The sequence below is a fragment of the Rhinoraja longicauda genome, unplaced genomic scaffold, assembly GCF_053455715.1.
Source record: "Rhinoraja longicauda isolate Sanriku21f unplaced genomic scaffold, sRhiLon1.1 Scf000434, whole genome shotgun sequence".
NCBI lineage: Eukaryota > Metazoa > Chordata > Chondrichthyes > Rajiformes > Arhynchobatidae > Rhinoraja > Rhinoraja longicauda.
The window spans coordinates 75,192-90,939 of NW_027601651.1; the positions used below are offsets into that span (position 1 = coordinate 75,192).

Sequence of the window (15,748 nt, forward strand, 5' to 3'; positions counted from 1 at the left end):
TGACAGTCGCCTAAAAAATTGCCTAAGTGGGACATGCCCTTAACTCTCTTTTAAATTAATCCAGTGAATTGGCCTCCACTGCCTTCTGTGGCAGAGAATTCCACAAATTTCAGGGTGAAGAAAGTTTTTTCTCACCTTAGTTTTAAATGGCCACCCCTTTGTTCTTAGACTTTGTGGCCCCTGGTTCTGGACTCCCCCAACATTGGGAACATTTTTCCTGCATCTAGCTGGTCCAGTCCTTTTATAATTTTATACGTCTCCATATGATACATAGAAACATAGAAAATAGGTGCCATTTGGCCCTCCGAGCCTGCACTGCCATTCAATATGATCATGGCTGATCATCCAGCTCAGTAACCTGTACCTGCCTTCTCTCCATACCCCCTGATCCCTTTAGTCACAAGGGCCACATCTAGCTCCCTCTTAAATATAGCCAATGAACTGGCCTCAACTACCTTCTTTGGCAGAGAATTCCACAGACTCACCACTCTCTGTGTGAAGAAAAGTTTTCCCATCTCGGTCCTAAAAGACTTCCCCCTTATCCTTAAACTGTGACCCCTTGTTTTGGACTTCCCCAACATCGGGAACAATCTTCCCGCATCTAGCCTCTCAAACCCCTTAAGAATTTTATATGCTTCTATAAGATCCCCCCTCAGTCTTCTAAATTCCAGCGAGTATAAGCCTAGTCTATCCAGTCTTTCTTCATATGAAAGTCCTGCCATCCCAGGGATCAATCTGGTGAACCTTCTCTGTACTCCCTCTAAGGCTAGAATGTCTTTCCTCAGATTAGGAGACCAAAACTGTACACAATACTCCAGGTGCGGTCTCACCAAGGCCCTGTACAACTGCAGCAGAACCTCCCTGCTCCTATACTCAAATCCTCTTGCTATGAATGCTAACATACCATTCGCTTTCTTTACTGCCTGCTGCACCTGCATGCTTGCTTTCAATGACTGGTGCACCATGACACCCAGGTCACGTTGCATCTCCCCTTTTCCTAATTGGCCACCATTCAGGTAATACTCTGCTTTCCTGTTCTTGCCGCCAAAGTGGATAACCTCACATTTATCCACATTATATTGCATCTGCCATGCATTTGCCCACTCGCCTAATCCTTCTCATCCTTCTAAATTCCAGTGAATACAAGCCCAGTCTTTCCAATCTTTCCTCATATGACAGTCCCGCCAACCCGGGGATTACCCAGGTGAACCTACGCTCCACTCCCTCAATAGCAAGAAATGTCCTTCCTCAAATTAGGAGACCAAAACTGCGCACAATACTCCAGATGTGGTTACACCAGGGCCCTATAAAGGTCAAGACCCTTCTTCAGACTGGTTACATTCGTCCTTCATCTTTTCTCTCCATATTCTCCTGGTTGGCATGTGGAATTCTGCCGTGTTAACTCAAGTTTAAACCGTTCGCCTTTAGACGCGCCGCAGAATCTCTCCATCACTTCCCCCAGCAACGTGAACAATTACGGGGTCAGTGTAAAGGAAGGAAACTCTGCAGCGATCCTATGCTCCGTCCAGAGTTTCCCAGCGTCCAACCTGACCTGGCGACATCTCGGTGTCACGCTGAGCACAACACGTTCCAGCAACGAGCTGTGGTTGAAAATCCTTCGGGTGACACCGCGGGACGCTGGGGACTATCAGTGTGTGGCGGAGAATGAACACGGGACAGGGGAGGGGACTGTGACCCTCGTCGTAGAATGTGAGTAGACACACGGTCATGTCTCTCTGAACATCAATGAGCAGTTAGTGGAATATATCATGTATTGCAGGGACATTATTGTACATCTGCCTCTCTCCCACACTCTCTCTCCTATTGTAAGATGAAGAGGCTTAAATAATACTGGACCAAGTGGACCCGTTGGGCCCATTCCTCACAGAGGGGGAACAGGGAAAGGGAGAGGGTGTCACTGAGTGAGCCGTGGACCCAAAGCCTCTCCTGTATTGGTGTAGCACTCTCAACCCCCCCCCCCACTCAATCCCCCTTAACCCCCCTCCTCCTCTCACAGACCCACTCCATCCCCTCTACCCCACCCCCACTTTCCCCTCCCCTGCCCCCATCCCCATTCCCCCCAGCCCTGCCTCCACCCTATTACCCCCTCCTCACCGCTATTCACCCCTCCCCTCACCTCCACTCGGCCCCCCCTCCTCCCCCCACACCCACTTTCCCTGCCCGCACCCCACTGTCGCCCCCATCCCAATCATCCCTCCTCCCCACCCACTCTCCCCCACCCCCACTCTGCCCTCCTCCCCAGCCCCACTCTGCCCTCCTCCCCAGCCCCACTCTGCCCTCCTCCCCAGCCCTAATCTCCCCCTCCCCCTCACCCCCACCCCCACTCTCTCCTCCCACCCTCCCCCTCCCCCCCACTCTCTCCTCCCCTACCCCCACTCTGCCCTCCTCCCCAGCCCCACTCTGCCCTCCTCCCTAGCCCCACTCTGCCCTCCTCCCCAGCCCCACTCTCCCCCTCCCCCTCACCCTCACCCCCACCCCCACTCTCTCCTCCCACCCTCCCCCTCCCCCCCACCTCTCTCCTCCCCTACCCCCACTCTCACTTTCCCCCACCCACCTTTCCCCACAACCCCCCTTTCCCCCATTCTCTCCTCCTCCAGCCCCATTCTCACTGTCGCCCACCCCCCCTTTCCCCACCACCCGCCCTCTTTCCTCCTCCACTCTCTCCTTCCCCACCCCCTCCTCCCCCAGTCTCTCCTCCCCCCACCCTCACCCCCCTCCTACCCCCACCCTTCCCTCCACCCACTCGGCCCCCACGTCCACTCCCCTCCATGGAGCTGTTGGCGGCGAAAGCCATTTACCGAGCGTACAGGGAGGAGGAGGGAGTGCCGGACTACTCGAGGCTAGCAGAATCAAGGCGAATGGGGATAAGTTGGGCACAGGTTACTGATTGTGGATGATCTGCCATGATCACAATGAATGGCGGTGCTGGCTCGAAGGGCCAAATGGCCTCCTCCTGCACCTATTTTCTATGTTTCTATAAAGGAACAGCAGGAAGTGAAGAAAGCTAATGGCATGTTGACCTTCATAACGAGAGAATTTCAGTATAGGTTCTTCTGCAGTTGTATAGGGCCCTGGTAAGACCGGACCTGGAGTATTGTGTACAGCTTTGGTATCCTAATTTGAGGAAGGACATCCTTGTAATTGAGGCAGTGCAGCGTAGGTTCACGAGATTGATCCCTGGGATGGCGGGACTGTCATATGAGGATAGATTGAAAAGACTAGGCTTGTATTCACTGGTTTAGAAGGATGAGAGGGGACCTTATAGAGACATAAAATTATAAAATGACTGCACAAGCTAGATGCAGGAAAAATGTTCCCAATGTTTTGGGAGTCCAGAACCCGGGGCCACTGTCTTAGAATAAAGGGGAGGCCATTTAAAACTGAGGTGAGAAGGAACAGTTTTACCCAGAGAGTTGTAAATTTGTGGAATTCTCTGCCACAGAGGGCAGTGGAGGCCAAATCACTGGATGGATTTAAGAGAGAGTTAGATAGAGCTCTGGGGGCTAGTGGAATCAAAGGATATGGGGAGAAGGCAGGCACGGGTTACTGATTGTGGATGATCAGACATGATCACAATGAATGGCGAGCTGGCTTGAAGGGCTGAATGGCCTCCTCCTGCACCTATTTTTATGTTTCTATGTTCTAGGCCATTGTTAGTTGTTTGTTGGGTGAAAATGAGAAGCTTGTGCGACATGGGTGGGAGAGGGATAGAGAGAGAGAGAGGGAATGCCGGGGCTACCTGAGGTGAGAGAAATCAATATTCATACCACTGGGCTGTACGCTGCCCAAGTGAAATTACCACTGGGCTGTACGCTGCCCAAGTGAAATTATGAGATGCTGCTCCTCCAATTTGCATTTTGCCTGTTCAGTTGTAGTCACCTTGCTACAGGAAAGACGTCATTAAGCTGGAAAGAGTGCAGAGAAGATTTTCTCTGGAGCACAGGAGACTGAGGGGTGGGTGATCTTAGAGAGGAGAATTAGGATAGGGTGATCGAGAACTAGAAGGTAGAAGGGAATAAATTAATAGGAACCTGAGGGGCAACTTTTTAACAGAAAGGGTGGTTGGTATCTGGGAACGAACTGCCAGAGGATGTAGTTGAAGTTGTTCAATAACAACATTTGGACAGGTACATGGATAGGAAAGGTTCAGAGATAAATGGACCAAATGGGACTTGCTTAGATGAGATGTGCCGAAGGGCCTGTTTCCGTGCTGTGCCACTGCACGACTCTGAAACAATGAAGGGTTAGGATGAAGTGAATGTGGGCAGAGTGTGAGGAAGAGCAGAACTGGAGGCCATCAGCAGTAAACAGCCGTTGGGACCTCAGAGGGACATGGCTTTGCTCAGGGAGAGGTGAGTGGTGGACTCACTGCTCTCGGTGCGGGTTGAGGGCACAGTAGAAGTAGATTTAGAAGGAGGTGGGACATTCTGAGAGATGAGGAAAGTAGGGACAGCAGGACAAGACGGGCCGAATGGCCTGTTATGTAATTCCAGTGTAATCCAATGGAGAGCTGCATGCTGGAGAATCTCTTTCGCTGCTTGGTCTGGGGTTAAGTTGTGGTGTCTGTGTCTCGGAGCTGGGCTTTCACCGACTCCTTTCTCCACCCCTCAGTATGTGGCCAGGACAGGACTGGGAAATACGTCGTGGCCGTGATTGTTCTTGCCGTCGCCCTTGGTGTCGTCATCACCGCCGCAATCTTCTGGGCAGTGCGATGTCGCGGCAAACGAGGTGAGAGACGATCTGGAAAATGTCCGAATGTCTTCACTGCCATTTACTCATGAGAGAGAGAGAGAGAGAGAGAGGGAGGGGAGGTACCCACTGCGTCAGCCTGAAATCAGGGCCCTCTCCAACTAGGGGTGCCAACTATCTCACTCCCAAATAAGGGACAAGGTGACGTCACCGCCCCGCGCCACGCGTGACCTCACCCAGCCAGTGGCCACGTGCTCCCGCTCCATCAATAGCGGCCGTCCGTGACGGAAGGCGGGTTGCTATGGAACCATCGTTAGGTGGCGCCTGGGCCTCCGGACCTACACTGTCCGGACCTATAGCGGCCCAGGCGCCTACACTGTCCGGGCCTACACTGTCCGGGCCTACACTGTCCGGACCTACACTGTCCAGACCTATAGCGGCCCAGGCGCCTACACTGTCCGGGCCTACACTGTCCAGGCATACAGTGTCCGGGCCTACACTGTCCAGGCATACAGTGTCCGGGCCTACAGCGTCCGGGCCTACAGCGTCCGGGCCTACAGTTTCCGGGCCTACAGCGCCCCCCGGTCCTAACACGGGACAAGGGCGGTCCCGTACGGGACAAACCAATTTTGCCCAAAATACGGGATGTCCCTGCTAATACAGGACAGTTGGCAACCCTACACATAACCCCCCTTCCCATTGCTACCACTGTGTTTGGAAGAGGGGCAGCACAGATTGCCCAAGTATCCTGGAGCTGATATTTATACCTCATCCACATCAGCATAAACAACATCATCTGGGAACAATCTCAGTGCTGCCCACAATCCCATTCACTCTCATTGTCCACAAGCCCAGACGCTGGGCACAAACCTCCATTAGAGGGTGCCTGGGCCTCCGGGCCTACACTGTCCGGGCCTGCACTGTCCAGGCCTGCACTCTCCGGGCCTGCACTGTCCGGGCCTACACTGTCCGGGCCTACACTGTTCCTCGAGCCTAATACGGGACAAGGGCAGTCTTGTATGGGAAAAGCCAATTTAGCCCAAAATACGGGATGTCCCGGCTAATATGGGACAGTTGGCAACCCAAGACTGGGATTTCGATGTGAACCGATGCATCTAATGATATTTACCTAAAAGTATCCGTTTCTCTGTGTTAGCTTTCACAGATAAACCCACGATATTCCCTGCTAAAATGGTGGCAGGTCAGCCTGTGAACGTGACCTGCTCCTTCAACACCACGTGTGATGGAACGGCACCCAAATTAACCTGGGTCACCCCCGCTGATATACCATCGTCAGTCTCGCACAGCAAAACTCAGCCGGGTGACACGCTGACATTTACTTCTGTTCTGTCCCTGACCCCAGCGCCCAAACATCACGGGCAAGACCTCACCTGCAAAGTCAGTTACCCAACTGTCTCATCCAAGCAGAAACTCACACTGACTGTGCAATGTAAGTATGGAGATCGTTTATTGTGCAGGAACAGCAATCATCTATTCGCAGTGCTGGTACATAAGGTCATAGATGATAGGAGCAGAATTAGACCATTCGGCCCATCAAGTAATTTGTGGGTGGCACGGTGGCACGGTGGCACAGCAGTAGAGTTGCTGCTACTTACAGCGAATGCAGCGTCAGGGACCCAGGTTCGATCCCGACTGCGGGTGCTGTCTGTACGGAGTTTGTACGTTCTACCTGCGACCTGCGACCTGCTTGGGTTTTCTCCGAGATCTTCGGTTTCCTCCCACACTCGAAAGACGTGAAGGTTTGTAGGTTAATTGGTTTGGTAAATGTAAAAATTGTCCCTAGTTTGTGTAGGATAGTGTTAATATGCGGGGATCGCTGGTCGGCGCGGACTCGGTGGGCTGAAGGGCCTGTTTCCACGCTGTATCTCGAAACTAAACAAAGAACTAGTGTGTGAACGGGTGAGCGATGGTCAGCGTGGACATGGTGGGCCGAAGAGCCCGTTTCCGCGCTGTATCTCAAGTCTGAAGTCTTTCATAATCCAAGGATCATTGAAAGTGCCGCAAAACTGGTTGCTAAATTTTATCTTTTTGCAGATGCCCCCCAGAATCTCTCCATCACTTCCCCCAACAACATGAACAGTTCCTTGGTCAGTGTGAAGGAAGGAAACTCTGCAGCGATCCTCTGTTCCGTCCAGAGTTTACCAGCATCTAACCTGACGTGGCGACATCTCGGTGTCACACTGAACACAACACGCTCCAGCAACGAGCTGTGGATGGAGTTCCCTCAGCTGGCACCGCGGGACGCTGGGGTCTATCAGTGTGTGGCACAGAATGAACACGGGACAACAGAGAGGGATGTGACCCTCACTGTAGAATGTGAGTACACACACACTGACACAACTCTATAACGACAGATGGATTATTGGGCCATCACAGATGATGGAGTTACACACACACACACACACGCACACGCACACGCACACACACACCCCCCACACTCTCCCTCTCTCACACACACACACTCTCCCTCTCTCACACACACACACACACACACTCTCCCTCTCTCTAAACTCTAAGCAGAGTATTACCTGAATGGTGGCCAATTAGGAAAAGGGGAGATGCAACGTGACCTGGGTGTCATGGTGCATCAGTCATTGAAAGCAAGCATGCAGGTGCAGCAGGCAGTGAAGAAAGCGAATGGTATGTTGGCATTCATAGCAAGAGGATTTGAGTATAGGAGCAGGGAGGTACTGCTGCAGTTGTACAGGGCCTTGGTGAGACCGCACCTGGAGTATTGTGTACAGTTTTGGTCTCCTAATCTGAGGAAAGACATTCTAGCCTTGGAGGGAGTACAGAGAAGGTTCACCAGATTCATCCCTGGAATGGCAGGACTTTCATATGAAGAAAGACTGGATAGACTAGGCTTATACTCGCTGGAATTTAGAAGACTGAGGGGGGATCTTATTGAAACATATAAAATTCTTAAGGGGTTGGAGAGGCTAGATGCGGGAAGATTGTTCCCGATGTTGGGGAAGTTCAGAACCAGGGGTCACAGCTTAAGGATAAGGGGGAAGTCTTTTAGGACCGAGATGTGAACGTTTTTTTTTCACACAGAGAGTGGTGAATCTGTGGAATTCTCTGCCACAGAAGGTAGTTGAGGCCAGTTCATTAGCTATATTTAAGAGGGATTTAGATGGCCCTTGTGGCTAAAGGGATCAGGGGGTATGGAGAGAAGGCAGGTACAGGCTACTGAGTTGGATGATCAGCCATGATCATATTGAATGGCGGTGCGTACAGGCTCGAAGGGCCGAATGGCCTACTCCTGCACCTATTTTCTATGTTTCTCACTCACACACACACACACACACACACACACACACACACACACACACACACACACACACACACACACACACACACACACACACTCTCTCCCCCTCTCTCTCTCTCACACACACACACACACCCACACTCTCCTCTCTCACACACACACACTCACCCTCTCACTCACCCTCTCACTCACCCTCTCACACACACTCTCTCACACACACTCTCCCTTTCTCTCACACACACTCACTCTCTCTGTCACATACACACTCACTCTCACTCACACACTCTCACACTCACTCTCTCCCCCTCTCTCACATAGACACACACACACTCTCACACTCACTCGCTCTCCCCCTCTCACACACACACACTCATTCCCACACACTCTCACACACTCACTCCCTCTCCCTCTCTCTCACACACACTGTCTCACTCACTCTCTCTCACACACACACACTCACTCTCCCTCTCACACTCACTCAAACACACACCCTCTCTCTCACACACACACGCTCTCACTCACACACACTCACTCACACACACTCGCTCACACACACTCACTCACACACCTACACTCTCACACACCTACACTCTCACACACACTCTGACACACACTCTCACACACACACTCTCACACACACTCACTCACACACATACACCCTCTCTCTCACGCTCACTCACATACACACTCACTCTCCCTCTCTCTCACACACACACATTCTTAGTTTATAGATACACATCGCAGAAACAGGCCCTTCCACCCACCGAGCCCGCGCCAACCAGCGATCCCCGCACACTAACACCGTCCCACACACGCTAGGGATAATTTTTACATTTACCAAGCCAATTAACCTACAAACGTGTACATCTTTGGAGTGTGAGAGGAAACTGAAGATCTCAGAGAAAACCCACGTAGGTTACGGGGAGAACGTACAGTCAGCACCCGTGGTCAGGATCGAACCTGGGTCTCTGGCGCTGCCAACACTGTAAGGCAGCAACTCTACCGCTGCACCACTGTGCCGCCCCATGTTACCTGTCCAAATGGTTCTGAAATGTTGCGGTAGTCCCAGCCTCAACTACCTCCTCCGGCAGCTCATTCCGTACACCCACCACCCTCTGCGTGAAAAAAGTTACCCTTCAGGTTCCTATTAAATCTTCTCTTCCGCTCTCATCTTAAACCTATGTCCTCCGGTCCTCGATTCACCTACTCTGGGCAAGAGGCTCTGTGCGTCTACCCGATCTATTCCTTTCATGATTTTGTACACCTCTATAAGATCGCCCTTCATCCTCCTGCGCTCCAGGGAATAGAATCCGAGCCTGTTCAACCTCTCCCTATTGTCTGAAGAAGGGTCTCGACCCGAAATGTCACCATTCCTTCTCTCCAGAGATGCTGCCTGTCCCGCTAAGTTACTCCAGCTTTTTGTGTCTACACGATTACAATAGTGCCGTCCACAGTGTACGCATACAAGATAAGGGAATAACGTTGAGTGCAAGAAAAAGCCAGTAAAGTCCGATCAAAGATAGTAAAATAGTAGTTCAGGACTGTTCTCTGGTTGTGGTAGGATCATTCAGTTGCCTGTTAACAGCTGGGAAAGAAACTGTCCCTGAATCTGGAGGTGTGCGTTTTCAAACTTCTGTACCTCTTGCCTGATGGGAGAGGGGAGAAGAGGGAGTGACCGGGGGTGAGACTGGTCCTTGATTATGCAGCTGGCCTTGCCAAGGCAGCGTGAGGTGTAGATGGAGTCAACCGGCCAACATGCCCCATCTACACTAGTCCCATCTGCCCGCGTTTGGCCCATATCCCTCCAAACCTGTCCTATCCATGTACCTGTCCAAATGTTCCTTAAACGTTGGGATAGTCCCAGACTCAACCACCTCCTCCGGCAGCTCGTTCCATACACCCACCAACCTCTGTGTGGAAAAAAGTAACCCATCAGGTTCCATTAAATCTTTTCACCTTCAGTCTCTGTCCTCTGGTCCTCGATTCCCCTACTCTGGGCAAGAATCTCTGTACGTCTACCCGATCAATTCCCACCATGATTTTGTACAGCTCTGTAAGATCACCCCTCATCCTCCTGCACTCCAAGGAATAGAATCCCAGCCTGCCCAGAAAGACTGGGCTTGTATTCACTGGAGTTTAGAAGGATGAGAGGGGATCTTATAGAGACGTATAAAATTATGAAAGGACTAGATGCAGGAAAAATGTTCCCAATGCTGGGGTCCAGAACCAGGGGCCACACACACAGTCTAAGAATAAAGGGGAGGCCATTTAAAACTGAGGTGAAAAGAAACCTTTTCACCCAGAGAGTTGTGAATTTGTGGAATTCTCTGCCACAGAGGGCAGTGGAGGCCAAATCACTGGATGGATTTAAGAGAGAGTTGGATAGAGCTCTGGGGTCTAGTGGAATCAAGGGATATGGGGAGAAGGCAGGCACAGGTTACTGATTGTGGATGATCAGCTGTGATCACAATGAATGGCGGTGCTGGCTCGAAGGGCCAAATGGCCTCCTGCACCTATTTTCTATGTTTCTATGCCCCAACCTATCCCTGTAGCTCAGGCTTTCAATCCTGGAAGACAAGGGAAGGTGACGTTTCAGGTGAGGGACGTCTTTTATTTACTGTCGTCCTCATGATTATCATTGCCTGAATAGCTCGTTATCACCTACCCCAGAGCCAACAATGGACCATTGTGCGCTCCACATTTTACCTGATCAACGTTGCTTTCGCATATCTTTCATTCATTTGTGCCGTCTATATCTCTCGTTTCCCACTCCCCGGCTCTCAGTTTGAAGAAGGGTCTCGACCCGAAACGCCACCTATTCCTTTTCTCCGGAGACCCTGACTGACCCGCTGGGTTACTCTAGCACTTTGTACCTGTCCACGTTCTCCAGAGACGCTGACTGACCCGCTGGGTTACTCCAGCACTTTGTACCTGTCCACGTTCTCCAGAGACGCTGACTGACCCGCTGAGATACTCCAGCACTTTGTACCTGTCCACGTTCTCCAGAGACGCTGACTGACCCGCTGAGTTACTCCAGCACTTTGTACCTGTCCACGTTCTCCAGAGACGCTGACTGACCCGTTGAGTTACTGCAGCACTTTGTACTCAGCCCATCTGGCCAATCGATCAAGATCCTGCTGCAATCTTTCACAAGATTGCAGTTCTGCCACATCCTGCTCCCTCTCTGTGATGCCTCCTGCTCTCCGATCTGACATTCATTGTTCTTTATCTCTCTACACCATCGTCTTTATCTCTCGTTTACCTTCTCCCTCACCAGTCTAAAGAAGGGCCTCGACCCGAAACGTCCTCTGGTCCTCGATTCCCCTACTCTGGGCAAGAGTTTAATACAGAGAAATGTGAGGTGTTGCATTTTGGGACGTCTAACAAGAGCAGGACTTACACAGTGAATGTTAGGCCTCTGGGGAGCGTTGTGGAGCAGAGGGATCTAGGAGTGCAGGTGCGTGGTTCCTTGAAGGTTGAGTTGCAGGTAGATAAGGTGGCCACAAAGGCTTTTGTCACATTGGCCTTCATCAGTCAGAGTATCGAGTAGAGAAGTTGGCAGATCATGTTGCAGTTGTACAAGACGTTGGTGAGATCGCATTTAGAATATTGTGTAAAGTTCTGGGCACCATGTTGTAGGAAAGATATTGTCAAGCTTGAAAGGGTTCAGAGAATATTTACGAGGATGTTGCCAGGACTAGAAGGTGTGAGCTATAGGGAGTGGTTGAGTCGGCTGGGTCACTATTCCTTGGAGCGCAGGAGGATGAGGGGGGATCTTATAGAGGCATATAAGATCACGAGGGGAATAGATCGGGTAGATGCACAGAGTCTCTTGCCGAGAGTAGGGGAATCGTGGACCAGAGGACATAGATACAAGGTGAAGGGGAAAAGATTGAATAGGAATCTGAGGGGTGACTTTTTCATACAAAGGGTAGTTGGTGTATTGAACAAGCTGCCAGAGGATGTAGTTGAGGCAGGGACTATCCCAACGTTTAAGAAACAGTTGGACAGGTACATGGATAGGACAGGTTTGGAGGGATATGGGCCAATGCGGGCAGGTGGGACAAGTGCAGATGGGGCCTGTTGGCTGGTGTGGGCAAAAGGGCCTGTTTCCACACTATCACCCTAAGACTCTAACTCTCGTCAGAAAGAGGAGAACTTCCTCAAACTAGACATACCTTGCGGAGATTTCACAGTGGAGCAGACGAAATGTGTAGGAAGGAACTGCAGACGCTGGTTTAAACCGAAGATAGACACAAAATGCTGGAGTAACTCAGCGGGTCAGGCAGCATCTCTGCAGAACGTGGACAGGTACAAAGTGCCGGAGTAACTCAGGGGGTCAGGCAGCATCTCCGCAGAACCTGGACAGGTACAAAGTGCCGGAGTAACTCAGTGGATCGGGCAGCATCTTTGGAGAGAAGGAATGGGTGACGTTTCGGGTCGAGACCCTTCGTCAGACTGGTTACATTTGTATTTCAATCGAGCCATTTACAGTGTATTGATACATAATAAGGGAATAACGTTTAGTGCAAGGTAAAGCCAGCAAAGTCCAATCAAGGATAGTCCGAGGGTCACCAATGAGGTGGATAGTAGTTCAGGACAGCTCTCTGGTTGTGGTAGGATGGTTCAAAGTGTTCAAGGTTTATAGACACAAAGTGCTGGAGTAACTCAGTGGGACAGATAGCTTCTCTGGGGAATGTAGACAGGTACAAAGTGCTGGAGTAACTCAGCGGGTCAGGCAGCATCTCTGTGGAGAACATGGACAGGTACAAAGTGCTGGAGTAACTCAGCGGGTCAGACAGCATCTCTGGAGAACGTGGACAGGTACATAGTGCTGGAGTAACTCAGTGGGCCAGGCAGCATCTGTGGAGAGAAGGAATGGGTGACTTTTAGAAACATAGAAACATGGAAAATAGGTGCAGGAGGAGGCCATTTGGCACTTTGAGCCAGCACCGCCATTCATTGTGATCATGGCTGATCATCAACAATCAGTAACCTGTGCCTGCTTTCTCCCCATATGCCTTGATTCCACTAGCCCCTAGAGCTCTATCGTAAGGGCCTGTCCCACTTAGGCGATTTTAAGGCGACTGCCGGTGACTAGGCTGTCGCCGACAGTTCGCCAGGGTGTCGCGTGCATGATCGTGAGGAGTCTTCCAAGAATCGTAGTGGATCTCAGCGCGTCGCTGGGAAATCATCCAGAGTGAAATTTCTCGGCCACAGCTGGCTTGCCGCCAGGTACCGTTGCTTATTGCGGGCGCTGTCGCATGCTGTCCCCAGGTTTGCTAGTTTCTCCTAGATGCATTTAGAAGCACATAATATTAAAATCATTTCAAGTAAAGTCATTTCAAGATACCATAAAATACTTGTGTTTAACCAATTTATTTACTGTCAGGACATTTGACAGGTAGATTGGAGGCGACAGTTTGACGGTCAGGTAAGCGTGGGAATTTTCGCAATGTTTATGGCCATCAGCGATCACATTTAAAGTAGGCTCCCAACCCAGATATGCAACCCAGAAACCAGATATGCATCTCCCGTACATTTTCAAAGAATGCTCACACACTTTTCACAAAAATCCATGTAACCACTTTTAAAATTAAATTTCTTAATACCTCCATTAGTAAACTGGAAGTCAATCCAGTTTATGTCTTGTCACCGTGAAGCTTGGTTTTTAAGTAACCCATACAAGATATTATAGTTGAAAACTCTCAAATACTTACCGACTTGTCAGTGATTTCAGCGAAAATTAGGACGCCGGAGAAGCATTAACAGCATGGGAATTTCGCGATGTTTCCAAAGACGGTGTAATCTCGACCTGACTCAGCATTGTCGTGGTCATTGACGTCGGATAAAATAAAATGTTGGCGTTCTGCTACGACTTTGACAGTCGCCTAAAAAATTGCCTAAGTGGGACATGCCCTTAACTCTCTTTTAAATTAATCCAGTGAATTGGCCTCCACTGCCTTCTGTGGCAGAGAATTCCACAAATTTCAGGGTGAAGAAAGTTTTTTCTCACCTTAGTTTTAAATGGCCACCCCTTTGTTCTTAGACTTTGTGGCCCCTGGTTCTGGACTACGTCTCCATATGATACATAGAAACATAGAAAATAGGTGCAGGAATAAGCCATTTGGCCCTTCGAGCCTGCACTGCCATTCAATATGATCATGGCTGATCATCCAGCTCAGTAACCTGTACCTGCCTTCTCTCCATACCCCCTGATCCCTTTAGTCACAAGGGCCACATCTAGCTCCCTCTTAAATATAGCCAATGAACTGGCCTCAACTACCTTCTTTGGCAGAGAATTCCACAGACTCACCACTCTCTGTGTGAAGAAAAGTTTTCTCATCTCGGTCCTAAAAGACTTCCCCCTTATCCTTAAACTGTGACCCCTTGTTTTGGACTTCCCCAACATCGGGAACAATCTTCCCGCATCTAGCCTCTCAAACCCCTTAAGAATTTTATATGCTTCTATAAGATCCCCCCTCAGTCTTCTAAATTCCAGCGAGTATAAGCCTAGTCTATCCAGTCTTTCTTCATATGAAAGTCCTGCCATCCCAGGGATCAATCTGGTGAACCTTCTCTGTACTCCCTCTAAGGCTAGAATGTCTTTCCTCAGATTAGGAGACCAAAACTGTACACAATACTCCAGGTGCGGTCTCACCAAGGCCCTGTACAACTGCAGCAGAACCTCCCTGCTCCCATACTCAAATCCTCTTGCTATGAATGCTAACATACCATTCGCTTTCTTTACTGCCTGCTGCACCTGCATGCTTGCTTTCAATGACTGGTGCACCATGACACCCAGGTCACGTTGCATCTCCCCTTTTCCTAATTGGCCACCATTCAGGTAATACTCTGCTTTCCTGTTCTTGCCGCCAAAGTGGATAACCTCACATTTATCCACATTATATTGCATCTGCCATGCATTTGCCCACTCGCCTAATCCTTCTCATCCTTCTAAATTCCAGTGAATACAAGCCCAGTCTTTCCAATCTTTCCTCATATGACAGTCCCGCCAACCCGGGGATTACCCTGGTGAACCTACGCTCCACTCCCTCAATAGCAAGAAATGTCCTTCCTCAAATTAGGAGACCAAAACTGCGCACAATACTCCAGATGTGGTCACACCAGGGCCCTATAAAGGTCAAGACCCTTCTTCAGACTGGTTACATTCGTCCTTCATCTTTTCTCTCCGTATTCTCCTGGTTGGCATGTGGAATTCTGCCGTGTTAACTCAAGTTTAAACCGTTCGCCTTTAGACGCGCCGCAGAATCTCTCCATCACTTCCCCCAGCAACGTGAACAATTATGGGGTCAGTGTAAAGGAAGGAAACTCTGCAGCGATCCTATGCTCCGTCCAGAGTTTCCCAGCGTCCAACCTGACCTGGCGACATCTCGGTGTCACGCTGAGCACAACACGTTCCAGCAACGAGCTGTGGTTGAAAATCCTTCGGGTGACACCGCGGGACGCTGGGGACTATCAGTGTGTGGCGGAGAATGAACACGGGACAGGGGAGGGGACTGTGACCCTCGTCGTAGAATGTGAGTAGACACACGGTCATGTCTCTCTGAACATCAATGAGCAGTTAGTGGAATATATCATGTATTGCAGGGACATTATTGTACATCTGCCTCTCTCCCACACTCTCTCTCCTATTGTAAGATGAAGAGGCTTAAATAATACTGGACTAAGTGGACCCGTTGGGCCCATTCCTCACAGAGGGGGAACAGGGAAAGGGAGAGGGTG

At 50.3% G+C, this 15,748-nt stretch overlaps 1 protein-coding gene across 1 annotated transcript in view; it reads left to right on the forward strand.

Moving 5' to 3' along the window:
- Positions 1–15,543, forward strand: part of LOC144590965 (sialic acid-binding Ig-like lectin 13) — a gene marked incomplete at its 3' end in the record, with an annotated part of 48,102 nt that extends 32,559 nt beyond the window's left edge. The window contains exons 4-8 of the mRNA XM_078395329.1: positions 1,429–1,710; positions 4,633–4,749; positions 5,867–6,160; positions 6,766–7,047; positions 15,262–15,543. Coding sequence (XP_078251455.1) covers positions 1,429–1,710; positions 4,633–4,749; positions 5,867–6,160; positions 6,766–7,047; positions 15,262–15,543 — 1,257 coding nt within the window. The remainder of the gene's footprint in view (positions 1–1,428; positions 1,711–4,632; positions 4,750–5,866; positions 6,161–6,765; positions 7,048–15,261) is intronic.
- Positions 15,544–15,748: the final 205 nt, after the last annotated feature.